Genomic DNA, 12418 nt, shown 5'->3' on the forward strand with positions numbered 1-12418 from the left:
GAAGTAAAAAGTGCAATAACCGACACATGAATTTGATAGGCAGTGTATAAGAGTAGGCAGGGTAAGAATAGTGCAGGTAAATACAAGTTGTGTCAGGATATCCCTGATGTTTCCTCTTGCCACTAGGTGGTAGCAGATATCTATCAGTGAAATGCCTGAGCAAAGAGATAGGTTTTAAGCGGTCTTTTAAAGATGTCTAGCGAGTTGGCTTCCCTGATGTTTTGGGGTAGTTTGTTCCATAGTTTTGGGGCATAGTTGATAAAGGCTGCATTATCGATCCTCTTTTGACTGCTTCTGGGAGCCTCTAGTAGTCCAGCAGCTGATGATCGCAGTGTTCGTGATGCGTGATGATGTCATATAATAATAATAATAATGCAGGACCTCTTTAGGGGGTCTTTATTCGGCATGCAACGAACTGGACATGCAATTGGAGCGGCACACACACACCGGGATACACACACACACACACACATGCATTGTCTTTTTCTCAGTCGCCGATGCGATTGAGTCTCTGCACTTGACCCTAGAACCTTCTAGAACCTCTCTCAGCCAGCTATATATGCGAGAGTCGACGGCACCAACTTCCTTTCGGGTAGCAACCACAGCCACAAGCAGCCAGCAGCCACAAGAGTCCCTAATTTCCTCTCGTATTGCATGCAGCCAATAAGGTACGTTTGGGGTCGTAAATGTGTGTCTTATGTGTAGGCCCGGCGGGGCGCGAGCTAAAGGCTTGCTAAGCATCAATGATTGACAGCCATAATGTGCTTGTAGGTTAAGTTCAGTGGGTTAACAACATTGCAAAGACAGATGCCACTCCGAGACAAGTAGAGATAATATGGATGTATGTTGTTATGGTTTGAACTGTGATTTATTGGATTTCCTGTATGTGTTCACAGTTTTCATGGTTCGGATTAAAGCGGTTCGGTTCGGACTGAAATAAATCCAATCAGTAATATCAAGAACGTGTTGCGTCATCATTGCAGTAGAGGGAATTACAGTGAGCATTTCGCATTTGGCCCTAAAAATTGATTTGTGCAAACCGGAAAAATATTTAGGAGTGTGCGAGTAATAGTTTTGCATAGTGGACGTGTCAATGCGCAATTGTCATTTCATATTAGACAGAGCAGCACAGACCTTCCATTTTAGAAGCTATGACATCTAGCTATTCAGCCCTGCGTTCGACAGCTCTGTAACAACTCATCTCGCGAGTCACGCTGTTTCTATGTGCAACGAAAACTCTGCGAGCAACGGGTCCAATGGTCTAACATGCTTTGCATCCTCACCATTCCTGTATACCCAGTTACCCACGTTGCGCTAAAAACCTTAACTAATGTTAGCTGCTAACTAAGCTAACCTGCTAACACTAACTACTGTAAGCTATCCCTGGGAACGCTCAGAGGCATCCAATAGTGAGGGAAGGGGGGGCTGAGTCTCTCTCTCTCGAACCTATTTAATTCAAAAGGAAGATATTGATGGACAGTAGCTTAAAATAATTTTATTATTTTTGAATATTTATGCTTCAATAGCATTTAAATTATAATGAATTAAAGAATTGTATAAAGAATTTTCCATGTTGTGTCATCTAATAATATATTCCATTACCTTTCCTATCTGTATCGAAGTCAAAATGTTGGTACAACATACAAAAGCAGCTGGACAACCGATATCCTTTGCGTCTAGTAGGCATGGGCCAATGTGTGATTTTGGTGGTATGTGCTATTGCACAGATGTTTGTCCCTTAGTATGCACATGCACGCACAGTATAATATGCATGTAATAAATAGTTTCCTAATAAACTTATTACTTGAAAATGTTTCACTGTGCTCCTAAATTTCTTTGTGTGCTCCTAATAGGGCTGAGCCCAAACATTCGAATGGTCGAACCTTCGTTCGTTACGTTGGCATTCAAATTCTAAATCAACATTAGAATTATAAAACATTTATAAAAAGAAAGAATTAAAAAAAAAAAAAAAAATTATTCATTCTGTTTAAACCAATGGGGTTTTTCTTCACAGTTGCAAATAAAGATTAGGCTACACTAATATTATAGTATTAAAAGAAACTGATGAGTTATATTCATTAGAAAGTTGATTTAATTGATTTAGTTGGGCTGGGGCTTCTCCCTGGGCTGGGTCTGGGAAGTAGATTTAATAAAAGAAAAAAAGACTAATTTAATCAGATTAATCACTTTATTCAAATTGCGGATTTAGTTTGAGAAAAAAAAAGAAAAAAAAATTTGGGACAGCCTTAGCTCCTAAATCTTTTCATTTAGGAGCACATGTGCTCCTTTGGAAAAAAGTTGAAACAGTAAATAGTGACACAACCCCTATTATGATGAATTGAAAATGGGGGACCCTGATGTAAACAAGACGAAAGTCTTTCTCTGGTCTGCATCCCCTTAACACTTTAAGGACCAGCCACGTATATATATCACCTAATTTATAGCCGGATCGGAGCATGCTGTGCAACGTAAGCAATCGATCTGTGAATGTGGCTACTTACGGACACTGTATTGGTAATCAATAATACTAATCGACGTCCCCCGCCTCCCCCCTTTCATCCATAGATGCTCTGGTATAGTCCGGATCATAAGCAGTTTATGTTATTTCATTAGCATATATACAACGGAAATGTCGTTGAATATAACGTTAGTAGCCTTTAGCTCTATAACTAGCTTTCCAGAAAATAGATGATACGAAATCTGCGATAAAGCTTATATTCACGGCGCTATAAAATGACAACCTACAGATGGATTTTTTTCTTTAAGCCATTCTGAAGGGACGGTTTATGCACTCAATTGACAATGAGAATGGACAGATAGCAACACTATAAAGTATAGATATAGCTGTTAGAAAACCCACATGTTTGTTTACATTCCCCGGTCCTCTAGCCACTAATTAGACTAAGCCCATCGGTCGTCAAAGTGTTAACAATTGTGTGTATTGAGCCGTACTGTATTGTACCCATTATGCAATATGTTAATAAAATGTTCAATCAATCCCTAGGACACGATGACAGTACCCTGGTGATTCTACTGGGATATTGGGCGCATTTTCTAATTCAGATCTATAAGCCATACATTTAAGTACAACTCATTTGGATGTAATAGCTCAAATAAAAATTATATGAGCCCACACAGTTGGTCACTAATTCATTGTCAATGGACCAACTCCAAATTCAAGTCTTGAGGCTCAGATTTGCAGCTTAGGGACAGTTCTTAGATATATATTGACTTAACTGTCCCAGGATTGTTGGAATAGCATAATGTAAATTCTGTTTTAAGGTGGATCTTCCTTTTAATTACCTTCGGCAGGCTTCACTGGTGACTCCTCCACAATGCATTCCTCTGATAGGGCAGACCTCCTGAAACATAATCATCAAAACATTGTAGTTGTTTTATATGTTTTATTTAAACTGATCAATTAAAATATCAGCTTTATTTATTTTATAGTACACAGGTTCTCAGTGAGGGATCCTTGAAGAGGTTCCAGGGGGTCACCAGACAAATAGGGAATAGTTTTAATTTCACTATTTCATTCACTAGAAGTTAGCAGAATGAGAGAATATATAAGAGTGACAATTCTACTGCTATACTGGATATACCTCAGCACCAAATCGCCCCAATCTTCTCTCACATCAATCAAACAGTGACAAAACTGAACTCCTCATCATCGGCTCCAAGTCCACCCTCAGCAGAATCAACAATCCCACACTCGCCATTGATGGCACTACCGACTTCCTCCCAGGCACGCAACCGTGGCGTGATCCTCGATTCCACCATCTCCCTCGAGCCTCATATCCACCAAACGGTCAAATCTTCTTTCTACCACATTCTCAACATTGCAAAGATCAGGCACTCTCTCGCAGGCCCTGCTGCTGAAACTCCTCTACGGCATCAGAGCTATGGCTCCATCAATAGACTCCAACTGGTCCAGAACGCATCTGCGCAACTTCTAACTCACAACAAATCCTGGCACCACATCACCCCAGTCCTAAAACACTGGCTGACACTGGCTTGAACCCCTTTTGTTTTTGTGTAAATTTAAAGGGGACCTGCATTGCTATTCCTAGCACTATTTGGGCAACTTTACACAATTCCTGTGAGTCTATGGAAGACATCTGTAAGGTTTATTTAAAAAAAAAAAATCATTGTTTTATATATATATTTCTAATGGAGTACTCAAAAGCATCATTTTCCAGCCTCAAGATTTCAGCCTGTTATTGGCTGGGCTCCGCCCATAAGCACTTTCAGTAACAGTCATCCACACAGTCTGCGAGTGGCAGAGAGAGAGAGAGAGAGAGAGAGAGAGAGAGAGAGAGAGAGAGAGAGAGAGCACTGTGTAAACACAGCTGCGTGCGAGATACGCAGGTCCCCTTCTCTTTCTCTCTCCCGTTTGAGGAAGTCTTCCACTGTGCCGCGCGCTACAGCTATAGACGGGGCGTTAGTTTCATGCTCCCGAATCGAGAGAGATAGAGAGGGGGAGAGAGAGAGACAGACAGACAGACAGAGAGACGACAGCGTGACGCGTGTGTGTGTGCTCTGTCGCGAGGGTCTATCTGATTCTCCCTCTCTCTCTCGCTCTGTCAAACCCTGTTTGGTGCGCTACAACCACAGAGCCAATCGGATCACTATCCGCTCCATCCTGACCACGTGACGTCACCATGCGAGTCAAATCAGAACGACCTGATTAAAATGGAGCAGGAAATGAATGACGGCAATCCGCCAATATGGTATTTAGAGACACAAACACATTGATACTAACTCCTATTACTATAATACAATGCTAGACACTGAAAAGACATTTATAATGCATGTCACCTTTAAGTAAATTCGTGGTTTCTTGGTGGCAGCATATTTGTATTCCATAGTTGGAAATAATTTCCCTGCATTCTATGCATGAAGAAACTATTACGTCTTGTTCATTCTAGGCATTTGTCCGGTATTGCAAGAGGGCTGACCAAGCTGATCGCACCAGACCATTTGAAGCTAGAGCAGCTAAAGGGAGTGGTGTGTTGACGCACCAGTGGTCTCAATTTGTTCTGTACACGCTCCAGAATATAATTATTTGAAAAATAACAAATTCTCGCTTTAAGTAGGACATTTACAATAATCTCAGCTAGGCAAATTACTCATGAGTACATACCTTCCCATTCTTTGCTTGTACAGGAAACGACTGGCCACCTGCTTGTGGAGGGGTGTCTCAGTCACCTTCTTGGTCAGGAGTTGGTGTCTCTCTGAAAAAAGAGGGGGGAACAAATCCTTGTTGAACGGACTCTTTACATTTGTAAAATGAATAGAAGTCCACAACACACCCAAAAAAGATGCAGGTCATTGGCCAAAAGAGTTCAAAGAGTGAAGACAGCACACACATCTTTTTTTTACATTTCCTCCCATCCCCTAATTTAGCGGGTATGCCAATCCCGCCCTCCCTGGTTGTTGCGCTGCCCTACTGTTGGTCTGGGGAGGGTGTAGACTACCACATGCCTCAGCTGATACATGTAGAGTCGCTAGGGCTGGGCGGTTCTTGCTCAAATGTGAATCATGATTTTTCTCTCTTAAGAATTGAGATCACGATTCTCACAATTCTTATTTTTTCAATAAAATCATTTAAAAAGTAAAGTAAAAAGTAAAAAAAAAATCATAACTTAGAAATGAGATTGCATAGGTCTATGAATCGAGATCGCAATTTTTTTCCGATTAACTGACCAGCCCTAGTCGCCAGCCGCTTCTTTTCACCAGACAGTGAGAAGTTTCACTAGGAGAGTGTAACGCGTTGCATGCGCACGCTACCTCCCCCAGATCCCCTCCCTGCTGAACCGATCAGTAGGAGTCTCTATTGCAACAACCAGGACTCATACCCCACCGGCTTTCCAACGTGAACACTGCCAAATGTGTTCATAGGGAAGACTGAACAAGCCTGAGGTACTGCTGCTGAGAATTAAACCGCAGTGGTAGGCGAGTGCTGAAGACCTCAACAAAGACCACACTTACAAGTTCTTTTGGATCAAATTGTAACCTACATGTTTCGGCCCAAAGGCAAAAGGCAGAAAATGTAGGTGATGATTTGGTCCAATAAAACCGGCATGAGTGTAAGTGTGCGGTCTTCATCTTTTACCTTTTTAACTTTCTCGGACCATAAAGGCGCAGCTACAATGATCCATCACAAAATAGAGATGATTCAGACCGATAGTATTACAGACAGTTGCTTTGTATTTAAATTAGAACGACGGAGAGACACAACGGATAGCCCTCCACGTTCTCTACAGCCGGGGCCCTTAGCCCTCCACGTTCTCTACAGCCGGGGCCCTTAGCCCTCCACGTTCTCTACAGCCGGGGCCCTTAGCCCTCCACGTTCTCTACAGCCGGGGCCCTTAGCCCTCCACGTTCTCTACAGCCGGGGCCCTTAGCCCTCCACCTTCTCTACAGCCGGGGCCCTTAGCCCTCCACCTTCTCTACAGCCGGGGCCCTTAGCCCTCCACGTTCTCTACAGCCGGGGCCCTTAGCCCTCCACGTTCTCTACAGCCGGGGCCCTTAGCCCTCCACGTTCTCTACAGCCGGGGCCCTTAGCCCTCCACGTTCTCTACAGCCGGGGCCCTTAGCCCTCCACGTTCTCTACAGCCGGGGCCCTTAGCCCTCCACCTTCTCTACAGCCGGGGCCCTTAGCCCTCCACGTTCTCTACAGTCACCTTCTGCCTCCTGCTCGCGCTTGCGCTTTAGCCCGTCCACAGCGGAGACGGACTGGCTCCTGGGCATCTTGGCCTTCTTGGAGGGGGAGATCTTCTCCTGGTTGAACAGGTTCCTCCTCACCTTAGTCACCTCTGCAGACAGTCACAACATTGTCTTTATTAGGAACCACTGAACCATTGTAATGTGGGGCACAAACTGTAGTGTGGCTGAATAACGGAACATGATAATTTATCGTATTTCAACAGGATCATCATCATATTGTGATATGGTTGATACACAGTTCTGTTGTCCGAGTTGATAATAACAAGCACATAACTAATAAAAAGTTTCTCATAAAATTTTATTTGAAATATTTGAGGGGATGTCATTTCAAAATTGCAGTTTTCACTTCATGTCGCACAGCTCAATCAGATTATCAACTGGATAACATAATCCGTGATTTCAAATACACATGTAGATATTGCGATATATTAACCTTGCATGGCAGCTGGTTTTGCGAGATCACACGAGGCCACAGTGGTTCAGACCAATCAGTGTCCTCTGAGGAACTACTGGCAGCTACAGGCTCAGATACTCCGCCGGCCCTATTCAATACAGTTTCAAAGGACGACTTCCCAGGTGGTTCTGTGTAGGGGTGGGGGGGGGAACCGATACAGCCTAGTATTTGCATGCCGATATTGTATCGATACACTGACACCAAGTATCAATATGATACAGAAATATTTCAGTGAGTAGGACTGCAACTAACGATTATCGATTAATATGTTGACTATTTTATCGATAAGTGGATTAATCAAAATGATTAATTTACCAGAAAAACAACAACAATTGATTCTATTTGCAAGTGAACATTTTAAACTGTATTTTTACTACTACTATCCTTAGGTCACCTGGGTAGTTGCCTCTGACACCACCTACTGAATACCCAGAGTAAGAGATGAGCCATGAAGTTTATTTATGCCTGTAAATTCTGTGTAGTATGGATGCCTACTGTACATGAGTAGGGCGAGTAACATACAAGCCATTACTGCTTTATATGGTATTTATATCACAATACTATCATATCGTCATTATATCGTATCATGGGGCCTCCCATCCCTAGTTCTGTGTAATCATCTCAACCATATCCATATAATATCCATCATATATATGGATAGAGAAAAGGTCCTTATGATTATCATTGGTGATATTGATTTCTTCCATATGGCACAGCTCCAAATATAACACAGAAGTGAAGCAGCATGTACCTTGTGTTGCTTGTTTCTGAGGTGGAGGATCCGCAGCAGGTTTCTCCACATCGACACACAGCTTAGGTTTGGCCTGTTAATGATGTAATAATTAGACTAAAGACGGTGCTAAAGTTAAGGTTACCAATAAAGAATTATTACATTGACGGGGGGAACTATTTATCAGATAGATGATCGGTGAATGGTGGACTCACAGCTCTGGTAGTCTTTCTAGGTATCTCTATTTGGCGTAGACTCTGGGATGATTCGGTCATACTCCGATGGCGAGTGAGCATCCCACCCCTGAAAGAAACATAAACACTGAAGATAGCCATGTACATATAGAACGTATACAAACCACTACAACATCTAATAGACTGACCTCGTCTTTCCAGCCGGCGTAATGACTCAGACATAGTTGGTAAATGGTAAATTTATATAGCACTTTTATCCAAAGCACGTACAAAAAAACATTTTTAATAATAATAATAATAATAATAATGCATTTTATTTATAAGGTGCCTTTCAGGACACTCAAGGTCGCCGTCACATTCACTCACACACTGACAGAATTGAGCAGCTTTAACATTTTAGTCTGCGTAGGCCCCAGCAGAGTCCAGTCTGTGTCTGGTATGTACTCTGGACTATGTTTGAGCCTTAAGGCACCTCACCTCCTCTTTCTGCCGGAGCGGTTACGCAGGTCCTGCAGTCCCTCGCCACCGTCCGAGGCCAGGCTTTGAGTGGAGGACGGGGGAAACGGGGAGCCAGGGGGAGACACAGAGGGAGACACGCTGTCTTTGGCCACCGACTCATCGCTGAAGAAGTCAGAGGGCAGGACAGCCACCAGGGCCTCAGGCAGCTGGGTGCCCAGACTGTGGTAGACTTCTGCTAGAACCCTGGGGATCCCTGTCAGGAACCTGTCACCACACAGCCAGACTCTTGTTAAATAATAACTACAGATTAAGGACAGTTACTTCTTACTTTACTTGATATTAGGGATGTCACAGTATTAAAACGCTGATGGTATGAGTAATTACCACGGTTTCACCTTATTACCATTATTATCCGGTCATTTATTTTGCAATATTATGGAGGGGGAAAGACACGCAACGTACGGTAAGTATACTTTTGTAATTTCTGCAAAGGAAGAGTTGGGCTAATTTGAGCAAATTTCTATAGCTGAATTTAAAAAAAAGAAAAGCGGAGCGACACATAGAATATTGTAAAAACATACCCGTTAATTACCTGCAATGTTTTCAAATCACGGTTAACTCATTCAGCGCCAGTCACGACGATAGTCGGGTTAACTCGCCATCGCTTGAGTGCCAGACCCCAGTAGTCAGGTTTTAATCGTTATTTCTTTTATTAGCGATATCCATTCATTTTCATCCATCCAGCCTGATGTTATGTTTGGGAATGCGTCGGAGCTTGCAAAAGGGCAAATACCGCCGCCTACGCCTTCCAGTTGGTATTAAACCCCATTGGGAATGGTCTAGTTTATTTTCTGGGACAATCCAAGCCGTGCGGGCGTGGTTTAAATACTAGGGATGCACCGAAAATTCGGCTACCGAAAATTATCGGCCGAAAATGGTTAAAAAGGCTCTTTCGGCTTTCGGCCGAAAGGGTTTTAGCACCGAAAATATATGACCGAAAGTCAAATAACGTGTTGTTGTGATGACGTCATCAAAACGCGACTACAGACATATAATCTTGGGAGTAGGGATGCCCCCCGAAACCCGGTTCTAAACTAAATTAGAAAAAACCGGAGTATTGATCAGCTCCGACGTTAACGGTACTGCTATCAGTAGTCTAGGAGCGGATTAGCTACGGAGCTAACAGTGTACCATCCATCTGCGACGCAACGGTGGCAGCAACAGTGGACACCGAGTAATGTTAACGTTATGACGAGTTCATACTACACTACACGTATGAACTCGACATAACGTTAACGTTACTCCGTTTAAATGAAGTGTTTAATTAGCAGCAATCTGTTGTTGAAAATGTATCGTTAAACCGGAAATGGAAATGCGAGGACAGGAAGTAGTCATCAATCGTTGTAGTCTTTTAGTCTTAACAGTCTGGAATTAATGTATGCATTCAAAAGTGCTGAATAAATGTTTTATGGGCCCATAATAGTGATTATTAATATTATTTAAGTTAAGTTTAGCCATAATCATGTCTTTTGCCATAATCAGGTAGCTAAAAAAAATATATATATATATTTATATTAATCATTTTCGGCCTTTCGGCATTCGGTTTTCGGCCAACTGTTTCCTATTTTCGGTATCGGTTTCTGCCAAGAATTTCCCATTCGGTGCATCCTATTAAATACTCAGGCGAGGTAGGCAGACACACCGATGCAGACACCCCCTCAATATGCAATGCTGTTGAACGTGGCATGGACCTCCGCGCCCAGTACTTCAAATGGCGATGAGATAATTGGATTATTTCTTTTGCATTACATCAGATACAAGGTAAGAAAACTATATACGGTATACCCATATGACTCCATCCAAACTTGGGACCCCATGACCCCCCTCCTCCCCCTATCTACCTTCACGACACTGCTAGCCCACGCATGGCTGGGGAGATGGCATTGTGGTGGTCTGCTAAGGGTGTTAAATTTACTTTCCATTTTATTTTGTTTTACCATCTGGAAATCACGCTACTAAAATGGAGAGTATCACTTATATTTTCGTTTAATTTTTACTTTATTTTTTTTTGCGTAGCTTTGTCTGCCACATCTGTACTTTTGTTTAATTATTTAAATTTTTTATTTTTATTTTATTTCTTATTTTTACATGTATGTTTGTCGTCGCCCTCACTGGGTTGGATGGGTGGGATTAGGGGATAGGAATGGGGAAGGAAATGGAAGTTGTATAATTTGGATAACTGAAATGTATAAATATGTACCAATTCTTCCAATAAAAAAAAGATAAACCTAAAAAAAGAAAACTATATATAAATTTGATTGTTGATCTGATATGTCTTTCTACCGCGATCACGGCTGCGTGTGTGTGTGTTGAGGAGGCGGCGGCGGACCCCCACGGTCCAATGTTCTTTTCATGTATGCACGAGGAAGGACAATACTGATAAATCTAGCGTTGATTTCAGGAAGATACGATAATCAGCCGAAAAATTCCAACGTGTTTAGTGTATTCCACTAACACGCTATTATCGCGTCTTTCTCTGGAATTACTCAGAGGCACCCAAAGTTATACTCATATTCAAAAGGCTATAAAACGAAGATGTACGGATGAAAAAACAATCCGTTTTGTACATGTTGACTGGATGCAACTAACTGATAATCGACGGGTGTATTAGACCCATAGCTATACTTTAAGATATATTTTAAGGACTCGCAGATCTCAGTCTCCCCATTGACTTAGAGCGGTGGCGCACTAGTGCCATCTCGTGGATTAAGCGGTGGCGCTGAATGAGTTAATAGTGAAATCAGTTAATTGTGACATCCCTACTTGATATGCACACTGTGGATCTTTGTGGATCTTGTGTCTCAGACAGATTTAGTGAAGAGAAACACTCACACAGGGAGGATCTGGTCCTGCAGGAACCTTGCGAGGAACACTGGGTCGTTGGTCAGGGAGATGATGCGCAGCATGTCGGCCACCTCGGGGGGAACAGGGGAAGATAAGTATGCAGGGTTCCCACAGACTTTGCAAAATAAAATTCACAGACTTTCAAGTACTTTTCCAATCACTTTTTCATTTTAAAAGGGCATTTAAAAAGATACAATTCACTTTTAAATGCTGTTTTTTATAGATAGGTTTAATCGGATCCAATATTTATGGCTTAAAAGTGACCAATTTCCCACAATTAGTTACACTTTAAATAAAAAATAATAGAATTTCTTGATTCAGAACAATTTGATCATGGATGAACAAAACTTTCAATGTGAATGGTTGATTAAAATTTCAAGGACTTTTTAAGCACCTTGTTAGAAAATGGGCTGTTTTCAAGGAATTCCAGGACTTGACTTGTTTTGGTAAAAAAAATCAAGCACTTTAAGCACTTCAAGGACCTTGTGCGAACCCCGAGTATGTATCATAATCATCCTTGGTGTGGGCTCAAATGAGCTGTTAGTTACCTCCTCCACCATCTGCTCGGTGTCCGCCGAGTCAGACTGCTCAGGGGGGGACAACCTGCACAGCTCCAACCTCAGCACAGCCTGGAGCTGGCACCTAGGAGGACAGAATTGCAAGAATTAGATTTAGTCTATCTATTTAGAATTTTACAAGTACATTTTTGTATATACCAGGAATTTGTCCTTTGCCTTTAACACATCCTAAATATTTTAAGAGCAGCGGGCGTCCATAGTCCGGTGCCCGAGGACCAACTCTAGTTCTACCATCAGAGCTTTGGTCAAGGGAAATGGCAGTAGTATGTACCTAGACCTTCTTGCTGTGCAGCAACTGTGCTAACCACTGAGCCACCACGCCCGACAGATAGCAAGACCTGTGTTACGGTAGTCAGCCTCAATATAGAAT

The 12418-nt window shown here is 42.3% G+C and overlaps 1 protein-coding gene across 1 annotated transcript in view; it reads right to left on the reverse strand.

The window, feature by feature from the left end:
* Positions 1 to 12418, reverse strand: part of ticrr (TopBP1-interacting, checkpoint, and replication regulator) — a 28100-nt gene that overhangs the window by 7166 nt on the left and 8516 nt on the right. The window contains exons 11-18 of the mRNA XM_084334641.1: positions 12019 to 12112; positions 11459 to 11541; positions 8585 to 8830; positions 8129 to 8216; positions 7935 to 8007; positions 6687 to 6818; positions 5144 to 5234; positions 3304 to 3362 (exon numbers count right to left, since the gene is read on the reverse strand). Coding sequence (XP_084190767.1) covers positions 3304 to 3362; positions 5144 to 5234; positions 6687 to 6818; positions 7935 to 8007; positions 8129 to 8216; positions 8585 to 8830; positions 11459 to 11541; positions 12019 to 12112 — 866 coding nt within the window. The remainder of the gene's footprint in view (positions 1 to 3303; positions 3363 to 5143; positions 5235 to 6686; positions 6819 to 7934; positions 8008 to 8128; positions 8217 to 8584; positions 8831 to 11458; positions 11542 to 12018; positions 12113 to 12418) is intronic.

This window comes from Notolepis coatsorum, assembly GCF_963971535.1.
Source record: "Notolepis coatsorum genome assembly, chromosome: 18".
Taxonomy (NCBI): Eukaryota; Metazoa; Chordata; class Actinopteri; order Aulopiformes; family Paralepididae; genus Notolepis; species Notolepis coatsorum.